This window comes from Cladosporium halotolerans (assembly GCF_011745625.1).
Source record: "Cladosporium halotolerans strain TM138-S3 chromosome Unknown Sca24, whole genome shotgun sequence".
Lineage (NCBI taxonomy): Eukaryota > Fungi > Ascomycota > Dothideomycetes > Cladosporiales > Cladosporiaceae > Cladosporium > Cladosporium halotolerans.
Genome location: NW_027191475.1, coordinates 279,702 through 300,901, shown reverse-complemented (window position 1 = coordinate 300,901; position 21,200 = coordinate 279,702). Strand labels below are relative to the sequence as shown.

At 57.0% G+C, this 21,200-nt stretch overlaps 5 protein-coding genes across 5 annotated transcripts; 3 read left to right on the top strand and 2 right to left on the bottom strand.

Moving 5' to 3' along the window:
- Positions 1–67: 67 nt before the first annotated feature.
- Positions 68–2,833, bottom strand: WHR41_06925 (uncharacterized protein; the record flags this gene model as incomplete). Its single annotated transcript, XM_069375530.1, has 5 exons — positions 2,740–2,833; positions 2,377–2,686; positions 2,039–2,325; positions 1,821–1,989; positions 68–1,769 (listed from the first exon to the last, which is right to left on the bottom strand). Exons 1-5 carry the CDS (start codon positions 2,768–2,770, stop codon positions 68–70), a joined length of 2,499 nt encoding a protein of 832 aa, XP_069227863.1. The 5' UTR covers positions 2,771–2,833.
- A 113-nt stretch (positions 2,834–2,946) lies between these two features.
- WHR41_06924 (uncharacterized protein) lies at positions 2,947–3,891 on the top strand. Its single transcript, XM_069375529.1, has 2 exons — positions 2,947–3,322; positions 3,402–3,891. Exons 1-2 carry the CDS (start codon positions 3,170–3,172, stop codon positions 3,600–3,602), a joined length of 354 nt encoding a protein of 117 aa, XP_069227800.1. The 5' UTR covers positions 2,947–3,169; the 3' UTR covers positions 3,603–3,891.
- Positions 3,892–6,867: 2,976 nt separating this feature from the next.
- WHR41_06923 (uncharacterized protein) lies at positions 6,868–13,668 on the top strand. The gene is made up of 3 exons (XM_069375528.1): positions 6,868–7,212; positions 7,266–12,115; positions 12,232–13,668. The coding sequence occupies exons 1-3, from the start codon at positions 6,984–6,986 to the stop codon at positions 13,546–13,548; spliced, it is 6,396 nt and encodes a 2,131-aa protein (XP_069227801.1). The 5' UTR covers positions 6,868–6,983; the 3' UTR covers positions 13,549–13,668.
- Positions 13,669–15,185: 1,517 nt separating this feature from the next.
- WHR41_06922 (uncharacterized protein) lies at positions 15,186–15,798 on the bottom strand (the record flags this gene model as incomplete). Its single annotated transcript, XM_069375527.1, has 2 exons — positions 15,186–15,694; positions 15,750–15,798. The coding sequence occupies 2 exons, from the start codon at positions 15,796–15,798 to the stop codon at positions 15,186–15,188; spliced, it is 558 nt and encodes a 185-aa protein (XP_069227802.1).
- A 509-nt stretch (positions 15,799–16,307) lies between these two features.
- On the top strand, positions 16,308–19,144 carry WHR41_06921 (uncharacterized protein). The gene is made up of 7 exons (XM_069375526.1): positions 16,308–16,511; positions 16,564–16,997; positions 17,116–17,353; positions 17,397–17,710; positions 17,765–18,115; positions 18,170–18,750; positions 18,813–19,144. Exons 1-7 carry the CDS (start codon positions 16,440–16,442, stop codon positions 18,848–18,850), a joined length of 2,028 nt encoding a protein of 675 aa, XP_069227743.1. The 5' UTR covers positions 16,308–16,439; the 3' UTR covers positions 18,851–19,144.
- Positions 19,145–21,200: the final 2,056 nt, after the last annotated feature.

The following is a 21,200-nucleotide window of genomic DNA, read 5'->3' as shown; positions in this document are numbered from 1 at the left end:
CTGGCGCAGATCCATGCTACACCATGCCGCAGCCAGACAAACCAGCACACATCCCTGCTCCAACCCATCAAACCTCATCGTCATCGACGAGCCCAACCAGCCTCCGTTCCGCAAGCTGCGTAATCTTCTCGCCCAAAATATCCCGCTGGAACCTCGAGGCAATCTTGCCAGCAGCAGCCAGCATCTGCCCGGAGCGATCGCGCATCAGCGTCGCGATCTCCAGCGCCTTCATGCCGCGCTCCTCGCCCTCCCTGCACTCGTTGGCGAGCAGCTGCAGCAAGACCTTGTCGACCTCGCGCTCGAGCGCGGGGACCTCGGCCTTCTGCGCGGAGGTCGCGCTGGTGTGCTCGACCAAGTCCGCGACGAGGCCGTGCCGCAGCGCGGAGCGGACGAACTGCTCCTCGAGCGACTTCTGCTGGACTGTGTCGGCGTCCTCGTCCTCGTCCGCGGCGCTATTGTCGGCGACGGGGATGCGGAAGTCGAAGTCCGAGAGCAGGGGCCGCGGGAAGTAGGGCGACTCCTCGCCGCCTTTGAGGATGATGCAGTGGAATTTGTCGTTGGCGACGGCGACGGGCCAGTAAGTCTCGTCTTTCTTGCCGCTTGCGAGGCGCTCGAGGGTCTTGGTGTCGAGCAGGGGGACCCAGCTTGCTTGCCCTGGCGTGCGCCAGTGCAGGCAGATGAGGAGGACGCCTTCGGAGTCGTAGATGCAGGGGTCGCCTTTGTCGCTGAAGAAGACGCTCTTTAGGCCGGCGCCGGGGGGCAGGGCGAGGATGTCTTCGCTTTGGCAGGTCTCGCCGCGCTTGACGTTTTCGATGGTGTAAAGGAGCCGTGTGATGCCGTCGCCGCCGATGGGGCCGTTGCCGATTGTCATGACATAGTCTCGCCAGCTGGCGCATGTCACGGCGGGTGTGCTCTTTTGGCGGTACATCTTCAAGGGCACGCCGAAGAGGCTGTAGATACGGACGTAGCCGGCAGTAGTCGTGGCGACGATGCAAGAGTCGCTAAGAGACATAGAGGTAACTTCCTCGCCTGCGGGAAGGGGAGTCCGCCAATCTGTTCGCGCCGTCCATGTCTCGTGTGGTCGGTAGTACAAGATTGCGGGATGTTGACTCGATGATTCGCAAGCGAATAGCGTTCCTTTGTCGTTCAAGCAGGCTTTATCGTATTTGTAAGGATCCGTAAAGTGGAAGTCGCGGTGCTGATATCTGTCGTAGAATTCAACTGTGACGGTGTTGTGCGTCTCTTGATCTACCGTCCACACGAAACCAGTCAAGTTAAGGCAGAGGTATCGTCTGTTACCCTTCCAAGGGGTACTTCCAGGCTGGAAGGGTACATGCACTTGCGGTTGCCAAATACTGCTATTGTGTCTTGCGGGACGCTTGGGTAGAGGCCCATCCATGGTGCGAGCTGAGCGCTTGCCATTGAGATTCGGTGCCTCTGCGTAGCCTGCGCCGTCGTCGTCCTCGATAAAACCTGCCTCATCTTCGGACATCGCATCAGGGCCAAGCAGATCGTCCAGATAGGCGTCTTCCGTCCTTGGTCGTCCTTTGGGGCCATCTGCTACAGGACGCCCTGCGTTGCCAGAGATCTCTCCTAATGGATCCTTGTTCAGCGGCGATGGTTGAAGCTCAATCTTGAGAAGACCGCGGTGCTCATCAGGGACAAAATCCTCGCGCATGAAGAGCTCTCCGTTGTTGTTCGTGTACGACAAAACATTGTCGGTAGGGTGCCATTGCATTGTGAGGATGACATCGCGTACGTCGTCGTACCTACTCGGATGTTAGTGTTTACACGAGAATCAAAAAGTGTGCGATACTGACTGCTTCAGAATCTTCTGTGTTTTGGTTTCCCAGACAATAAGGCTCTTATCTGCAGACGCGGTGGCCAGAAGGGCGCCATTCGGAGACCAAGAAGAAGCTGTGATCTTCGATTTGTGCCCACTGAATCCCTTTTGTGACAGCCAGTCACTTCGAGCAACAGTCTGGAAATCTACTGCTGTTAGCACAATTTCCCGACAACAATGCCAATCACCACCCACCATTCAAAGCGTTCGGCGCGCCGAAAGCCCTGCCATCAGGATGCCAGGCAACCTTTGCACTGGCCTCGGACTCGCTCTCCATTAGGCTGATGAGGCCATCGACTCGTTTGACTAGTTGGGATTCCTCCGAGCTGAGCGAATACACATAGACAACACCGTCTGTGCAGGACACGGCAAGCAGAGCTCCGCTGTGGTCGAATGAGACGTTCTTCACCGGCCGCAACTGGTCGCGAAGATACATGACCTTCTGCATGTCGCTTGTGTTGACCACTTTGACTTCGAGTTCACTGCCTTGATGTCAATGTTGGCTCTTACATCGTCGATAAGAGGGGACATACTCGCTAGCCACAGCGCACCACTGGCCATCAGGCGAGATATCAACATCACGGATTGGCAGGGAGCAGCGAACCAAAACTTCGTCCAGAGAGTTGGTAGCGAGAGAATACTTGGTGACCGAGCCGTCTTCCGAGCCTACCACGAAGAAGTCGTTCCGGGCAGCAACGGCAAGATGGTCTTCGGTCGAAACATCGATGATAGCTGGCTCATCGGCCGAGAGATGTTCGAAGACGCGAAAAGCACCATTGCCGCCGACCGTCACGAGTTTCCTGCCATTTGGCGTGTAGCTGAAGAAAGTAGGTCCAGGGGGATCTAGGAATAATGTCAATATCTCTCGCAAAGTGCAAATAATCTTCAATACTCACGAGCCGGGCGTCCTCGCAATCTAGCAGCCATTTTGGTATTCTTCGTCAAACAATCGCCTTCCGCAATCCCTCAGCCTGCATGTCGCAACAATTGCTTGCAGTTCACGACCCGTACGAAGTTCACGCGTCCCGCACGCGTAAAGTGGACCCACCTTCCGAATCCAGCTTCGCGGGCGTTTCGCGCGCAGCTCTGCGCAGCGCGAGTCCAGTCCAGTTCCCACCGCAACGCAACGCAACCTCACAACCGTCGCAGAGAGAAGAATCACAAGCCAATCGCACGCTCGGACCGAAACACAGCCGCAGCCAGCAATCGCTCAACTGCTCACTCAACCTCACGTCACAAGGAGCGCAACACCGCACACACACACCGCTTTATCACCACCAACCCCGCCTAATCCCCCACGAACACGCAAACGCGAAACCCGCAACCATGAGCAACTCCGTCCAGGACCCCAGCGCGACCGCCAACCAGGCCGCGGCCGACACGCCCGTCGAGGCGCCCGAGAAGCTCGAGAAGGGCAAGGGCAAGGCTGCCGAGGACGCCATGGACGACGATGAGGACGACGACGACGAGAGCGGTGAGGTAAGATCAACCCGAACTTCAAACTCACACTTACACTGTCCCTGCGCGCAATTCGAGCTGACACGACTGCGCACCACAGGACACCGGCGCGGAGCAAATCGAAGAAGCAGACGAGGACAACATGGAGGAGATCGACGAGGAGAACATCATGGGCCGGCGCACGCGGGGGCGCAACATCGACTTCGCGGAGGCGGCGAAGAACCTCGAGGAGGACGAGGACGACGAGGACGAGGACGAGGACGAGGACTTCGTCGACGAGGACGACAAGATGCAGGAGTAAAGCTGTGCCTCTGCTCTGCTCTCCAGCGGCAGGACTGTTGGTTCCTGCATTTGATCTCGCGCGCGCTGAGCCGGGGCGTTGGGTTGGCTTCTTGGGAGCAGACTGGCTGGCGGGACAGGGCAGGGAAGGGCATTGATGAAGGAAATGCATGCTTTTTACGGAGTTACGCAGATGACATGCCAGACACACACAAACACACAAACAAACAAAAGCGAAAAGTTTATGCTGAGGATGCCGGCTGGCTACTGGGCAGAGGTAGATACCACCAAAAATGGATGAATCTGACGAGCTTGCGTTTCGAAAATCTCACGTGATTGAGAGAGCTTGGAGCGATCGTAGGCGATCCGTCTATGATACTTCGTGTGTGCACGCATATCGTGTCAGGATGAAAGTTGAGCCTCGTGTCCTTACGCCTCGGTGCTGATTGGGCGGATGGCGTGTATTTGAGTTTGTGCTGACAGATGACATCGTGAACAAAGATCGAAAGCGAAACAGAGGGGATGGTTTTCCACCATAGGGGCAGGTTTGAGGCATAGCTCATGTGGCGTGAGGATCGCAGGGCGTCTGCCGCAACTCATCAGAAGGCATCAAGCAATGGCAGATTCGTCGAATCCATCCTCCACCCTGCGACTCGTCGGACCGACCACTCTCGCCCGGATCCATCAAGGTCAGGCGGAAAACGACCAATTTTTCCGCGCCCTCAGTCCAGTAGTCACCGCCACAAATCGATTTCAAAACAGTAGCTAGAAACCACGTAATCGATATCCATGATTAGACCAAGACCACCCCAAAAGCCCTCTCTCCACCGGCGTCCTCCGACGAACGACGAGAAAGAAGAACATTAGGAAAAAGATTCCCCGAACCCCACGCACGTGACGCGATGGAAACTCGGCGGTAACGCGGCTCGACTCACCCGGCGACCCGGGAGCACGCACGCACGCAGACGAGAGAGACAGACACGGACGGAGCAGACAGATCGATAGACAGACAAGAACAGCCACGACAGCCTAAAGCTTCCAAGCCTGAGCGGTGCATGGCCCCCTCGAGAGCCGACATCGGCGCGCGCGTTCATATAGCAGCTCAGGGCGAGGCCAGGGAGGCTTTCTGCAAGCTGCAGGCAGCCGAAATGATGCGCGCTCGGCGGCGGCGGCGGCGGCGGGCGAAGAAGTGAGGTGAGGTGAGGTGAGGTGTCCCACTCGCTCGCTGGCTCGCTTGCTCGCTTGCCCGTCTGCGCTCTCGCTCGTGTTGAGGAGATGGGGCGAAGGGCACCGCACCTGCCTAGGCACAGGCTACGAGCGAGCGAGCGAGCGCGGAGGGCAGAACCCTCGCCCTTAGAGGCTCAGCGGAATCGAGGCTGTTCCGTTTGTTCCCGAGTGCGAGGGAGTCGCCACGGTAGCTCCGTGCGTTGCGTGGAAGTTGTGGGAATAATAACAGCGTGTAGGCAAGAAATGTGGCAGGCCTAGGGAGCTTTACATATGCGGAATCACATGTAGACGGACGACCGACCGGAGCATGTCACACGTGTGTGAGCCGGACAAGTGGGCACTCGCCGGGGAGACCGGACGGGGACCCAGGGAGACGGTCGCCCGGGCTCGCTTCGCCTTCGCGCGCAAGAAGAAGGCGTGGCGTGGCATGACATGCTCGAGCGACACATGCATTCGCCGGCAGGCGAGGCTGGCAGGCAGTGGAAGCAAGCAAAGCAAACGATGGTAATAATCTCCTGCAGCTTCACACAAGCCTCTCGCCACAGGCGCGGGCGGGCGGGCGCGCCAGGGACGATGGACACTAGCACTCGCAACCTCTCACGAGCGGGCGATAAGGCGGCGATAGCAGCAGCAGCAGCAGGCCACAGCCAGCCAGCCGGGGCGGCAGAGCGCGAGCTGACTGCACGAAATGTGTCGACGGAAAAGCCAAGTCGTGCCCGCAGCCAATGGGAGCGCGGGCAGTCAGCGCGCGCGCTCGGCAGATCTGGCAGGGCGGCTGCGCGATGTCTTCATCCAGATCGCCGACTGCGCCAGCGCCTGCGGGTGCAGAGTGGAGCTGCGAGCCTAACGGCCTTAGCGGCAGATGGACAGGCTGGGGAAAGGTAGGGTAGGCAGGGTGGGCAGGGTTCCGCGTGTGGGTGCTGGGAGTGACGGGAGGGTGAGCTGGAAAATTATTCTGCATAGGTAGTGCGTGCGTGCTTGTGTGTGTGTTGTCGGCGGGAGGCGAGGAGAGGTGGATGTTCTTGGGTGGGTGGCATGCATGCATGCATGGAGGAATATTGCACACGATGGAAGTAGCTAGCAATTGATCGTGCCACGGTAGTAATAATAACAATAGGACATATGTAAATACATGCATGCATTTGGGACGGACGACATTATTGTTCGCCCTCTGCTGGTGGTAGTGGTGGTGGTGATCATAGTGGCCCTCCCTCGCCACAGCCAACCCGCCAACCCGCCAACCCACGAGGCCACCAGGCAATTGACGTCGCAATCACCACTGAAACAACGTGCTCGACAAGCGACTCGCGCATGGCACGACTGGGGACGGTCCCGGGGACTGCGACCCCGTCTGCCCGTGCGTCCAACTCGCCCAAACAGCTTGGGCCCGGGCCAATGTGCTGGTGAGGATTATTGATGCCGCTCGACGCTAACCACCAGTCCCCACCCGCGAAGAGAAAAGGGCCGTCGTGCCCGCGCGAACACCACCGCCCTCTCGCCCTCCATCCACCCTCGCTGCAGTGACCGCGCGCAAAAAAGCAACCGCTCGCCCCCCCAGTGTCCGCGTCCAGTAAGTCGATCATTCATTTAATTGCTTCTGCTCCGTCCGGCCCACGTGCACCGACCTCGCCCGCGCCCGCAGCGCCCCCACCATCGACACGATAAGGACGCCGGCAGCCGTCCTTTCGCCCACGCACGCACGCACGCAAACAGGCTCCCGTGGCCGCGTTGATCGCTTCCGCCATACCTCCACCGCCGCTCTCAGTCGACGACATCATCTGGACGCCTGGCAATCGCCTCTCGCACCGGCTCAGACCCTCTCGCCTTGGCGGAACTAGAAGCACGCTCGCCGCTCGATCGACGCCTCGGCACCCTGTTCGAGAGCCAGCTTTTTTGCGGCCCTTGCGCGTCCTCCATCCGAGCTCCTCGTCTCAATCGCCCTGTCTCAATCTGCATCGCCAATTGCTCCCCGCGCCGCCCCACTGCTTCTCGCCACAAACACCGCCGGCACGAGCAAACAATCAGCGGAGCGTGTGACTGACCAGAACCCATCGTCTTAGCTGCTTCATCCTACGATACCCAACCCAACCCCCGCGAGACCTACGGTTCGCAGACACCACCACCACAACCTCTGCCATCTCCCGATACACGAACGATTCGGCTTCTTGCCGATAGGATGGGTCGAGTCTCGTTCGCCGAACATGTAGAAGAGCGCACGATCGACGAGATCGAAGAAGAGCCTACGAACATTTACGAGTACCAGAACACGCCTGAGAACAAGTCATGGGCCGGTGCTCTCCCTCTCAAGCAGGGTCTCTACGACCCGGAGCTTGAGAAGGATGCCTGTGGTGTCGGTTTTGCCGCCCACATCAAGGGCAACGTCAGCCACAAGATTGTCACCGATGGTATGTCTCGTCGAACACTCGCTATCCTGCCGCTCGTACTGACCCTGCCGCAGCACGGAGCTTGCTCTGCAACATGACCCACCGCGGTGCGGTCGGATCTGACGCACGAGACGGTGATGGCGCTGGCGTCATGACCTCCATCCCGCACAAGTTCTTCCAGAAGAACTTTGAGCGCGAGCAGGGCTACAAGCTGCCGCCGCTTGGCGAGTACGCCGTTGGAAACGTCTTCTTCAAGCCCGAGGAGGAGACACTGAAGAGCACACTGGACACCTTCGAGGACATCGCGGATCAGCTGGACCTGCGAGTGCTGGGCTGGCGAGAGGTGCCGAAAGACACCACTCTGCTTGGCCCTGCCGCCAAGTCCCGCGAGCCCATCATTCTGCAGCCCTTCGTTGTGCTGAAGAACGTGTACGGCCCTGGCAAGGAGCCCAAGGAAACTTGGGCCCAGGAGTACAACGCGGGCTACTTCGAGCGCCAGCTCTACGTGCTCCGCAAGCGCGCGACCCACGTTATCGGTCTGCACAACTGGTTCTACCTGTGCTCGCTCAGCAACAGGAACATCATCTACAAGGGTCAGCTCTCTCCCGTCCAGGTGTACGAGTACTACCATGACCTGGTGAACGTCGACTACGAGGCGCACTTTGCTCTCGTGCACTCGCGTTTCTCCACAAACACATTCCCCTCCTGGGACAGAGCCCAGCCACTCCGATGGGCAGCACACAACGGAGAGATCAACACCCTGCGAGGCAACAAGAACTGGATGCGGGCACGAGAGGGTCTGCTCAAGTCCGGCCTCTTCGGCGATGAGCTGGAAATGCTCTACCCCATCATCGAGGACGGTGGATCCGACTCCGCTGCTTTCGACAACGTCCTTGAGCTTCTCATCATCAACGGCGTGCTCTCTCTGCCCGAGGCTGTCATGCTCATGGTCCCCGAGGCATGGCAGGGCAACGACTCGGTCGAACCGGCCAGGCAGGCTTTCTACGAGTGGGCTGCTTGCATGATGGAGCCTTGGGATGGCCCCGCGCTCTTCACCTTCTCCGACGGCCGTTACTGCGGTGCCAACCTCGACCGTAACGGTCTGAGGCCTTGCAGATACTACGTCACTGACGACGACCGCATCATCTGCGCTTCCGAAGTCGGCACCATCCCCGTCGAACCTCACACCGTCGTCCAGAAGGGCCGCCTGCAGCCCGGACGCATGCTTCTCGTCGACACTGTTGCCGGCCGCATCGTCGACGACGGCGAGCTCAAGAACCAGGTCGCCAGCCGCCAGGACTTCAGGTCATGGCTCAGCTCTCAGCTGATCACCATGCCTGCTGTTTTCGAGAAGCTCGCCTCCAAGGGTGTTGACCTCGGCGGTGAGCTCACCGCCGACAAGGTTCAGGAGGACCCGAGACTGAAGGCTTTCGGATACTCGCTTGAGCAGGTCACTCTCATTCTGGCTCCCATGGCTGCCGACTCCAAGGAGGCCCTCGGATCTATGGGCAACGACGCCCCTCTGGCTTGCTTGGCTCAGCAGCCTCGTCTGCTCTTTGAGTACTTCCGCCAGCTCTTCGCTCAGGTCACCAACCCGCCTATCGACCCCATCCGTGAGGCCGTCGTCATGTCCCTTGGCACTTACGTTGGTCCGCAGGGCAACCTGCTCGAGATGAACAAGGAGCAGTGCCACAGGCTGTACCTGCCGTCGCCTATCCTCTCGACTGAGGAGTTTAATGCTCTGACCAAGGTCAACCAAGTCCACCCTGACTGGACCGTCGCTGTCATCGACATCACTTTCCCGAAGTCCGAGGGCGTTCAGGGCTACATGGACGCTCTCGACCGCATCAACGAGGCTGCCACCGAGGCCATCGAGCAGGGCCACAAGGTCCTTATCCTGTCTGACCGCAAGACTGGCTACGACCGTGTCGCTGTTTCTTCGCTCCTCTGTACCGGTATGGTCCACCACCACATGGTCCGTAACAGGTGGCGATCTCAGGCCGCCCTTGTGGTCGAGACCGCCGAGGCCCGTGAGGTCCACCACATGTGCGTGCTCGTCGGCTACGGTGCTGACGCTGTCTGCCCTTACCTCGCCTTCGAGTGCATTCTGAAGCTCGACCGTGAGGGTCTGATCCGCAAGAAGATCTCCAAGCAGCAGCTCATCGACAACTACAAGCACTCCGTCGATGGCGGTATCCTGAAGGTCATGAGCAAGATGGGCATCTCCACTCTCCAGAGTTACAAGGGTGCTCAGATTTTCGAGGCTCTCGGTATCGATGACAGCGTCGTCGACCGCTGCTTCACCGGCACTGCCACTCGTATTCGCGGTATGACATTCGAACAGATCGCCCAGGATGCGTTCGCCCTCCACGAGAAGGGTTTCCCCAGCCGTGGCATCAGGGAGGTTCCCGGTCTCGCCGAGACTGGTGAGTACCACTGGCGTGATGGTGGTGAGCCCCACGTCAATGACCCGACCTCCATCGCCAACATCCAGGACGCCGTCAGGACCAAGAACGACAAGTCCTACGAGGCCTACTCCAGGTCTGAGTACGAGTCCATCAAGAACTGCACGCTCCGTGGTCTTCTCGACTTCGACTTCGAGGCTACCAACCCGATCCCCATCGACCAGGTCGAGCCTTGGACTGAGATCGTGCGCCGCTTCGTTACCGGTGCCATGTCTTACGGTTCCATCTCCATGGAGTCTCACTCTACCCTCGCCGTCGCCATGAACAGACTTGGCGGCAAGTCCAACACTGGCGAGGGTGGTGAGGACCCCGAGCGTAGCAACCCCATGGAGAACGGCGACACCATGCGTTCCGCCATCAAGCAGATCGCCTCTGGCCGTTTCGGTGTCACCTCTTCCTACCTCGCCGACGCCGACGAGCTCCAGATCAAGATGGCCCAGGGTGCGAAGCCCGGTGAGGGTGGTGAGCTGCCCGGCCACAAGGTCTCCGCCGAGATTGGCAGGACCCGCCACTCCACCCCTGGTGTCGGTCTGATCTCCCCGCCTCCTCACCACGACATCTACTCCATCGAGGATCTCAAGCAGCTTATTTACGACTTGAAGTGCTCTAACCCCCGCTCGCGCGTCTCGGTCAAGCTCGTCTCGGAGACGGGTGTCGGTATCGTCGCGTCCGGTGTCGCCAAGGCCCGCGCGGACCACATTCTCATCTCCGGCCATGACGGTGGCACTGGTGCTTCCCGCTGGACTGGAATCAAGTACGCAGGTCTCCCCTGGGAGTTGGGTCTCGCGGAGACTCACCAGACGCTTGTGTTGAATGATCTGCGCGGTCGCGTCATCGTCCAGACCGACGGTCAAATCCGCACCGGCAGGGACATCGCTATTGCTTGTCTGCTGGGTGCCGAGGAGTGGGGCTTCGCCACCACGCCTTTGATCGCAATGGGCTGCATCATGATGCGCAAGTGTCACCTGAACACGTGCCCTGTTGGTATCGCAACTCAGGATCCCGAGCTCCGCAAGAAGTTCAAGGGTACTCCCGAACACGTCATCAACTTCTTCTACTACGTCGCCAACGAGTTGCGCGCGATCATGGCCAAGCTCGGATACAGGACTATCAACGAGATGGTTGGCCACACCGAGGTGCTCAAGGTGCGTGAGGATCTCAGGAACGCTAAGACCGAGAACATCGACCTGTCTTTGATCCTCACTCCCGCCCACACCCTCCGCTCCGGCGTTGCTACGTACAACGTCCGCAAGCAGGACCACAAGCTCCACGTCCGCCTCGACAACAAGCTCATCTCCGAGTCTGAGCTTGCCCTCGAGAAGGGTCTGCCGTGCCGCATTGAGTGCGACGTCGTCAACACTGACCGTGCTCTCGGCGCTACCCTGTCTTACCAGGTCAGCAAGAGGTTCGGCGAGAAGGGTCTCCCGCAAGACACCATCCACGCCAACATTCGTGGCTCCGCTGGTCAGTCTTTCGGTGCCTTCCTTGCTCCGGGTATCACTCTCGAGCTTGAGGGTGACGCCAACGACTACGTCGGAAAGGGTCTGTCCGGTGGTCGTCTGATCATCTACCCGCCCCGCTCTTCCGTTTTCAAGGCTGAGGAGAACATGATCGTCGGTAACGTGTGCTTGTACGGCGCTACTGGCGGTTCTTGCTTCTTCCGTGGTGTCGCCGCTGAGCGTTTCGCTGTCCGCAACTCTGGTGTCACCGCCGTCGTTGAGGGTATGGGAGACCACGGTTGCGAGTACATGACCGGTGGCCGCATTCTCTGTCTCGGCAGCACTGGCCGCAACTTCGCCGCCGGTATGTCTGGTGGTATCGCCTACATCCTCGACATCCACCAGGACTTCGAGGGCAAGGTCAACCAGGAGATGGTCGAGCTCTGCCGCGTCGAGGAGCCCCACGAGGTCGCCTTCCTCCGCGGTCTCATCGAGGACCACCACCACTACACCGGCTCCGAGCTCGCCGCCCGCATCCTGCTCGACTTCAACCGTGCCCTGCCCCGCTTCATCAAGGTCCTGCCCACCGACTACAAGCGCGTCATCGAGGAGGAGGCCCGCAAGCAGGCTGAGGCCAAGAAGGCCGCCTACCCGCTGCCCATCCTCCCCGGCACCGCCGTCCGCGAGGAGCCCAAGAAGGCCGCGCACGAGCACAAGGAGAAGAAGGCCGACCTGGCCGACATCGAGGAGAGCATCCAGGACGGCGCGGCGGAGAAGAAGCGCTCCGCCCTCGTCCTCGACAAGACCCGCGGCTTCATGAAGTACCAGCGCCGCGCGGAGAAGTACCGCGGCGCCAAGACCAGGACCCGCGACTGGGCGGAGCTTTCTTCCCGCCTCAACGAGGACGAGCTCAAGTACCAGTCCGCCAGGTGCATGGACTGCGGCGTGCCGTTCTGCCAGTCTGACACGGGATGTCCGATTTCGAACATTATCCCCAAGTGGAACGAGTTGGTTTTCCAGGTGAGTTTGTGCTGCTGTCTGCCCCTCCCGTCTTAGATTTCTGTGCATTTCACGGAGATCGTCTTTGCCGGGTGGGGGTTCTTTCAATCATCGTTTCAATGCTAACGCGTCTACAGAACCAATGGCAGGACGCTCTCAACCGTCTGCTCATGACCAACAACTTCCCCGAGTTCACTGGTCGTGTCTGCCCGGCTCCTTGCGAGGGTGCTTGCGTTCTCGGCATCAACGAGGACCCCGTCGGTATCAAGTCCATCGAGTGCGCCATCATCGACCGTGGCTTCGAGATGGGCTGGATGGTCCCTACTCCGCCCAAGTGGCGCTCCGGCAAGACTGTCGCCATCATTGGTTCCGGTCCCGCCGGTCTCGCCGCTGCCGACCAGCTCAACAAGGCTGGCCACGAGGTGACCGTCTATGAGCGCGCCGACCGTATCGGTGGTCTGCTCATGTACGGTATTCCCAACATGAAGCTCGACAAGAACGTCGTCCAGCGCCGTGTCGACTTCATGGCCGCCGAGGGCGTCAAGTACGTCACCGGCTGCTTCGTCGGCGAGGGCGATGTCACCCTTGCCTCCCTCAGGAAGGAGTACGACTCCGTCATCGTCGCCACCGGTGCCACCGTGCCCCGTGACCTTCCCATCCCCGGCCGCAACCTCGACGGCATCCACTTCGCCATGCAGTTTCTGCACAAGAACACCAAGTCCCTGCTCGACTCCCAGCTCGCCGACGAGGCCTACATCTCCGCCAAGGGCAAGAACGTCGTCGTCATCGGCGGCGGTGACACCGGCAACGACTGCATCGGCACCTCCGTCCGCCACGGCGCCAAGCAGGTCGTCAACTTCGAGCTGCTCCCTCAGCCCCCCGCCCAGCGCGCCAGCGACAACCCCTGGCCGCAGTGGCCGCGCATCTACCGCGTCGACTACGGCCACACCGAGGTCAAGACGCACATGGGCAAGGACCCGCGCGAGTACTGCATCATGTCGAAGGAGTTCCTCGACGACGGCGCCGGCAACGTCACGGGCATCAAGACGGTGCGCGTCGAGTGGACCAAGTCCGCCTCGGGCGGCTGGGACATGAAGCAGGTCGAGGGCAGCGAGGAGACCTTCGCGGCCGACCTCGTCCTGCTGTCCATGGGCTTCCTCGGGCCCGAGGAGGCCGTCATGGAGGGCGCCATCGAGCGCGACGCCCGCAAGAACATCAAGACCCCGCCCGGCAAGTACGCCACCAACCTCGACGGCGTCTTCGCCGCCGGCGACTGCCGCCGCGGCCAGTCCTTGATCGTCTGGGGCATCAACGAGGGCCGCATGTGCGCCCGCGATGTGGATGCGTACCTCACTGGCGTCGGCTCGCAGCTGCCCGTCACGGGCGGTATTGTAAAGAGGCCGCCGTTCGCCTTGCTGGGGGCGCCCGCGGAGCTGATCACGGCTGCTGCTTAGATGGTGTGCACTGGACTTTAGATGGGGACGGGGAGTGAGGGAGGAATGTTGGCTGGACGTTGGCTGTGCTTCGATACCCTTTTTCCTACTTTCGCTTTCTACACTTTTTTTTTTGTACCCTTTCCTCTGACCCTTCCGCTTGCTTTTTTTGTTTTTGGTCAGAAGGAAAGAAAGGCTGCTTTCTGTACGATTGTGCGCTGGACTGGACTGGACTGGGAAGGAAGACTGGGGGAGGAGGGGGGGTGAAAATGTTTTGGTTTTGCTTGGTTGGTTTGGTTGGTTGTTTGTTATGAGCTTTGATTGGATTACGTATGGTAAGGTATGATGTTTATGGTTATGATTATGTTTATAGTTTGAGAGTTGAGAGTTGAGTTTTGTTGTTTGTTGTTTGTTAGGGTAGGGGTAGGTAGGAAATGCATTTTGTGTGAGTTACAGACAAGCTCTAGGGTTCTATGTGATGAGGTCTCGCTGTGTTCTGACTTGGGACTCGTGGAGTAGATGTTGGATTTTGCGCAAGGGCGAAGTGTAAAAGTGTCTGATGCGCCACGAGGCAGCAAGTACAGCATACCTTCCTGCCGCTGAGTCTCCACTCATTAGATAGGCTTGTACATCCGCCATGCAGAACGCTGTTGGGAATGAGACTTCGGAAACCAGATGGAGTCTGGACCCGGGTAATAAGTGAGGTTCCCTTTCAGCGCTTCTAGAGCTCCATCTCGGACATGTCACTGGACCTCGAGCAATGGGCCAAACTCATGCGATCTACACCGTCAAGGCCCGTAGTGTCATACTCGGGGCACTTGATTCGACGATAATACGAACAAAAGATAAGGCGTCCAGCACCACTTGGCATGGCTGCAGACCGGACGTGCGTGCGGTGGATCAATAGTAATATCGTGCCGTGGACTTCGGAGGTGGCCAGGATGTCGTCGGCTGCCACCTTCATCGGCTGATGCTTGCCTGAGGCATCCATACACTTTGGTGCTCGAGGCGAGCGGATGGAGATCTCTTTTCGGCTAAGATGTTCTCCATCGGCGACACCGTGTGGTGACATTATTGACGGACCATGCGGCGCTATTCATCGCTCGCATGGCATCTAACAGATACTTTCGACAAGCGACCGCCTCCAGCGTGTGGCACATGTTGCGACGAGTATAGACAGCAAGGTTGGTGATGATCGCCAAAGGGAACCCGTACTCTCACATACGCGATGAACGATTCATATCTGTCGTCTGCCGGATCGGTGCCTAGAAAGAGGAATTTTGTGGAACTCGTGGATCATTACGAAGGTGGATTCACTCTGGAAGTCACGCCCGAGAGATTTGGAATCCTGGTGCATCGTGCCTTATCTCTATTCACCAAACTGAGGGATGGAGCAGTCTGTCTGATCATCATGATCTGCGGCCGTTACTGCAGCACACTGTGATGGGTATGACAGGGTTCCGGATCCTCCAACATTCTGGCCTGGTCCCGTCCAAGTCCTTCAGAGCACGAAGAGCCAACCCCCGCCCGGTGTCACTTGACGGCACACATTTGGACAAGCGCATTGAAGCATCGCTTGAGGTTCGGCTCGTCTGGGGCCCCGATTCTTCAGCGACGCCGCAATCAGCTGTCAGTGATTCCAGGTACTGGCAACGGAGTTAGGCCCGTCCGCTGGAGCTGCCTTCGGCTGGATTAAGCATCTTCTGCCTAACTCTTGATCTTTTCCCTTCCACGGCGCCAGTTCTCACGTCTACTCCAGTGTCGAAGTCGCCATCCACTTCAACGCCATCGACTTCGACGCCATCGACTTCGACACCATCGACTTCGGCACCATCGACCTCGACGCCGTCGGGGTACTCGCCGTCTACAATACCATCGACCTCCGGCTCATCCTGGCCGAACCCAAGGAGAGACGTGATTGACTCGCCATTGCGGAAGGCATGGAGAATACGAACTGCTTCAGCTTCGGTTGCGTCTATGAGAAGCTTCAAGAATTGTTCGTTTTCGTCGTTGTTTTGCCTGATGGCCGCGTACTTTCTGGTCAGAGCAATGGTGAACGCTTCATTTCGACCGGTGTGATAATGACAGTCGATCCCGCGATTTTTACAAGAGCCACATGATGGTCGTTGACCGTCGCAATACGTATTACGACTGTAACATTCATCACCTTGAAGCGGGCGTTGTTAGCTTGAATCACGCGATCAGGTCGGCATTTTACTTGCATGGTGGTTTCCTGTGACGTCCGGATCGCCGGCTCGATGAACTTGACATTGAGCAAACTTCAACCTTCAGCGTATTGTGTCTTCGAGAGTGATGCGAGGACAGAAGCGACGCCTGGGCCCAAGCATGATTATTGAACCCGGAACATCTTCACATGGCCAACCTCCTTTGCTGATTGTACGCCTGATTACACTTTGGTACCGCCGTGGTGCACGTGTGAAATCGTGAGCAGATTGTGCGATTTGCGAGGCCAAGGTATCATCTCAGGCTATCTTCACATCGCCTTGTCCGCCCAGCTTCCCAATACAGCCAATAGCTCCCCAGCTTGCCATACCCTGTCACTATTGTCAATGGCTACCACCGTATGACCCTGCAGCGGAAATCGCTCCAGTCCCTGTAGCCAACGAGCAAGAGATGCGGGCGGGGTCGAGCTTGCATAGGGGTACCGAAGTATTCATGATCGGAGCCGAGCTTTCCGCTTTGTGGCGAGATGCGATTTCGAGAAGCGCATGCACCCCAAGACTCTGGTCGTGGGCAATATCTCGCTTCTCAATGTCTGCTATCCCACGCTTCGTTGAGAAACTGAAAACCGAAAGCACGAAAAACACCGTTTCTTTGGCAGACCTCTCTGCTGAAATGATAGCTGAATTATCCTTGGAGCAGAGAACCTGTTCCCATGTAGCCGACAAGAAATGCCTCAGACACATCGCCAACTTCAAAACACCCGTGTGGCGTGCAACACTTGCCGCAACGTTCGCACCAGGGTACTTCGTCGCGCCGTAAGAGCAATCCTATGTATGCTAAATTCTCAACCAGTGTGACGGTTTGCGGCCAGCATGCTCGCGGTGTACACAGCGACAGTCCCGTTGCGTCTACGAGACCGCTGTCAGCTCCGAATCGAGACGTGCCAGCTTTCGACGGTCCTTAAAAGTCCACGATCAACTCTTTGAAGACTTGCGATCCTCTTTACAGTGTCTACGCGAAGCCTCTGATCCCGATGCTCTGGAGGCTTTACGCCAGATCACCTCGTCAAGGGATCCGTTGGGTAGTCTGGCCGAATTCGGTGGCCTTCACCGGATCTCGATCACACCCTCAGCGCATGATCTGAACGGCTATCGTCTTTCGAACTCGTATCTTCCTTTCCAATATGATCTCATGATGCAGCATCCAAATGCGTATCCTGTAGTTCAATCACTGGCGCACGTCGACGGAGATATCTCCGCGTTGGAACTCCCTCACAAGAGGATCGTGTAAGTGGCTCTGCGGCTCCTGTGTGTATGCGGGCGCCCTGACACGGGGGTTCGAGATTGTCCCTTGCTACCGATAGTGGAAGACTTTGACTCTCTCGATCGGCTCTGACCTTGACAGTGTTACCAACCCGCTCCGATTTGATCCTCGCTTTGCCTCTGTACGCATTGGCCGGTGGACGACTGTCCGAATCGGAGATCATGACGCCGCTCGAGCCATAGCACACTATCTCGAGGTCGATCATCCAGTTTTGGGTCTTTTCGACGCGGATCTTTTCATGGAAAGCCTAGGATCTGGATCACAAGACTTTTGCTCAGCATTTTTGGTGAACACTGTACTCCTGTGGTCTTGCATAAGTGTCTTCGGCCCAACACTTAGTCACACACTGATTTTCCGAGAAGATGTCATGTAGCTCGATTGATCATGTTGCAGCTTCTTTCAAGCCAGCTTTCTTCCGGGAAGCTTTCCGGATCTGGTACGAAGTGTGTGGAGATGACAACATTTTGACAGTCGCAGCCAGCCAGCTCTTGAGTCTCGCATGTGCATGCGAGGGTGACGACGTTTCGGCACAGAGTCTCAACGATGCCGGCTATCAAATGGGAGAACGCCTAGGTCTTTTGGGAGGCACACGGATCCCGGAGGGCACGTCTCAAGGGTCGCTTGCGCATCTCCGCTCACGGGCGCAAGTTGCTTGGGGCTTGTTCAATTGGCTGAGGTAGGGATTGCGGTCTCTACATGGGATACAAGAAACTGACCCGCCGAGCTACAGTCTGCATGCCTTCTACTACAGGCAGCCGCCTCTAGGAGAACCACCATCCTTGTTCATACCTGGCGATCAGCCCGAAGATACGAATGGGATAGATGCAGACACCACACAAACTCAACCGGTGCCCCTCTCCGCTGCACCAACGTTCACATCCCTTTGCAAGTTCTGGCGAATTCTACGACCTGTAATCCTGTCTTTCCTGACATTCACTCACGACCATTCGGATTCGCAGCAAATGTCAATCGCCCTTGCTGAACACACTTTCCAAAACCTGCTTTCTTGGGCTGACGATAGCTTACCGAATGTCAGAGAAAGTGGCACTCTGGGTCAACCGCACCATGTCTTAGTCATGCAGTAAGGCTTTCACCTTTACCCGCCAAAGTCTAGACGCAGCTAATCAGTAACCAGCATATGGTTCCACACAGCGGTCATGGAGATCTTTAGGCCTTTCTACGGCAAAAAGCTTACTCTCAGTTCCTTCAGGGCTCGTCACAGCACACCAGAAATCGTCTTCTGGTCTTCCCTCACTCAATTGGAATGCCTGGCCTTCCAGTATCGTCAGCACTACTCGTCCGCTCGGACCTCCATCCTGTGGCATTTGTCCCTTCTCTTCATAGGCAATGCAGTTGTTCGCAACCCAATTGGCCCAGCTTGGCGCTTCAATTTTCTTCTCTGTATGAACAGTTATGTGGATCTCGCGGGATCGTTTCGCCTAGCGGACGGCCTTCTGAGGGCAATTCTGTACATGGCAGTACAGCGGAAGCTGATCTCGTCCGACGAAGCTCGAGAAATTGTGGGCAGAGTGCCAGTAAATGGCGCAAATAACGCGGCAAGAACGTCACAAAAGACAGTGGCGGTGAAGTCAGGTCACGTCGTGGATCTGGATCTTGCCGTTGAGAACCGGTCTCTCTCGCAAGTGACTAGCTTGGCAGGGAAACTTGACGACGCGCTCATGTTCGACGAGTTTGTGGTTTCAGAACAGAGTACTGGTGAGTGATCTCATGATTTTGAATTACTTTGCAACTTGTTCTCTGATATGTGAACACTTTAGGAAATCGAGAGTCTGCGGCTGATCATCAACCAACATAAATAATAGAGTCATAGAGAGTCATAGTACGAGCCAACTTTGATCGACATTCGCTACCACGCAGATCTTTGCCATCGTCGTCAAATTCGAAGAAAAGCAGCTCCTGCACGGTCACAAGTCGCATAGCTGAGTCAAAAGATCGTCAGAAGTCCGATGCAAATGTGATGCTTCGGTGGGCGTCGTGAAGAGGTAGGTGCTGGGACTCCGAGCCGTGGAACCTTCATCGTTTCCTTCGCTCGAGAACAGAGAGTTACCTCGATCCGACGGAAGTTCTTGAGCCACTTCACGCAGACACGCATAGTGCCTCGACAGTGTTTGGGCAAATTGCAGCGTAAGCGGTGCATTGTCGTGGCAAGAGTCCAGCTGATCAACAATCTTGCCAAGCAGATCATAAGCCGTGAACCAACATCCTCGCGGGTCTCCGCCGAGTATGAGCTGTGTCGTTTGGAAAGCTAAGATCATGCCTGAAATGTATGATTGACGTCTGGTAAGATCTGTCAGCACTTATCGTTTATATCAATTCATTGTCTCTGCGCACATCGTTACCGAACATAGCTTTACGCTCGTTGGAGCCTGCCTCATCAAGCAAATCATCCTCGCAGACTGCTCTGCAGCTACCAAACCGTCGCTCAACGCTTCGTTGAATAGTCCATGCTGTTCGTGCGACACACCCTGACGATCCTCGGATGACCGGAAGCCGGCCAAGCAGTGGCGAAAAATGAGGATCACGGCTCCCAAATGGAGCAGATGGACGTAGAAGAGAGAAATCTTCAATGGCAGTTCAACATCAGTACCAAGCATCAGGAGCTGTCTCTCGTATGGTAATCGCTCATACCATGCACTGAGTTGATCCTGAGCCTGGCGGATGGCTGACAGAAGGCTGGATGAGTCTGAGCACAACTGCAGCATTCGGCCCGTGGCTCCTTTCAGTGTGACGATTTCCGCGATGATTTCGTGAGCGAATTCTTGTTCAATGACGCAGGGTAGCGCGTTACTCTTGGTTGTGTCAGCTTGTACGCCCATGACTAGAAAGCTGTTGACTTGCAGCACTTACGACGATCAGCTTCTCTGCAATGCAAGTGTCGCCGAGTCCTGCATGAAGCCTACTGAGAGAGTAAGCCGATGCCGCGAAACCAGATACTTACACGCCCTACCCCTTGCAAATTGCACTGGTCTGTGCAGATGAGAGACAGGTTTCAAAATCAGTCGGACTTGAGTCCTCGAAGGATAATCTTCTTCGATCATGCTCGCGTAACCCGGGCTCATGCAGTTCCACGCTGTCAGGCTTTGCTGAGACGTTGGAAGCTTGTGGAAGAGAAGGAATTTCCAATGTATGCCTCCTCGACCTGATCCGATCGAGCAATTCCCGGGCTTCTGGAGTGCCTCCATCCCTCAATCGCGAATACAGATCCAACAGGCTGTCGTTATCAGTCCTCAATTGAGAAACCTTGGATTTAAGGGCAGCGGTCCGCGTCAATCCAGGTTGAGAAGCGTAGTCGCATTTTCTTCTGAATCTCTTACAAGCTCCACATTCGGGTCTGCTGCCATCACACTGAGGTTCATTAGCTTATATAGACGACAGCACCAGGGGATGTAGTTCACTTTAACTTTCCGTCGCCTACACGGCTCGCAGGCTACGAGGTTAATCTTGCCGCGCTTCGGCATGGCAACGACAATGGTGCACAAATGGCACGCGTGATCAGAAGAAGGCAGTTGGAGGGTTATCAAGCACTGAATTTAGCCAAGTGCGACTTTCAAAGAGATTTGATGGTTGTTGTCTTGAGGCGATGGTCTGTCTCAAGAGTGAGCTCTTCGAGTATCTTGGAAGCGTTGTCTGCCAGGACCGAGATCGCCACGATTGAGCCAGAAAAGGATGAAATCGCGCATTTCCGCGTTACAAGACATCCGGGATGACACCAAGAATAATTGTCCAATGAGGAATGCAGCGCAGATCGCCGCGGATGTCAATCGTGACAACGTTGCGCGAGCCGATGCGGCTGACAATGTACCTCCGGTAGTACAAATCGGCGAAACGGCCGATTCCGTAAAATCAGTGCCTTCATCGAGATCGCGATCGTGATAGTTAACGTATAAGGCGTAGATAACCAACTATGCTTCCACGTATTGTATATGATAAGCGAAGCACGCACGATGGAACCAAGCGGAAGAATGCAATACTGCGAGTAGACATGCATAAGTTCAAGACCACAACCTGGGCGAACAATCGTCAACGAAGGGTATTCGTTTCTGCTCGATGGTGACCAAAGTAAAGCGTTGCCCCTAGCACTGGAGTACTGTCCAATCGATACCTCCAGGCACAGTGAAAGTGAACATGATTGGACATCCGCTCTG

Coding starts and splice junctions, on each gene's coding strand:
- WHR41_06924 (XM_069375529.1), top strand. CDS start 3,170: ATGAGCAACTCCGTCCAGGACCCCAGCGCGACCGCCAACCAGGCCGCG. Junction 3,323..3,401: donor ACGACGACGAGAGCGGTGAG/GTAAGATCAACC, acceptor TGCGCACCACAG/GACACCGGCGCGGAGCAAAT.
- WHR41_06923 (XM_069375528.1), top strand. CDS start 6,984: ATGGGTCGAGTCTCGTTCGCCGAACATGTAGAAGAGCGCACGATCGAC. Junction 7,213..7,265: donor CCACAAGATTGTCACCGATG/GTATGTCTCGTC, acceptor ACCCTGCCGCAG/CACGGAGCTTGCTCTGCAAC. Junction 12,116..12,231: donor GGAACGAGTTGGTTTTCCAG/GTGAGTTTGTGC, acceptor ACGCGTCTACAG/AACCAATGGCAGGACGCTCT.
- WHR41_06921 (XM_069375526.1), top strand. CDS start 16,440: ATGCCTCAGACACATCGCCAACTTCAAAACACCCGTGTGGCGTGCAAC. Junction 16,512..16,563: donor GCCGCAACGTTCGCACCAGG/GTACTTCGTCGC, acceptor ATTCTCAACCAG/TGTGACGGTTTGCGGCCAGC. Junction 16,998..17,115: donor CTCCCTCACAAGAGGATCGT/GTAAGTGGCTCT, acceptor TGACCTTGACAG/TGTTACCAACCCGCTCCGAT.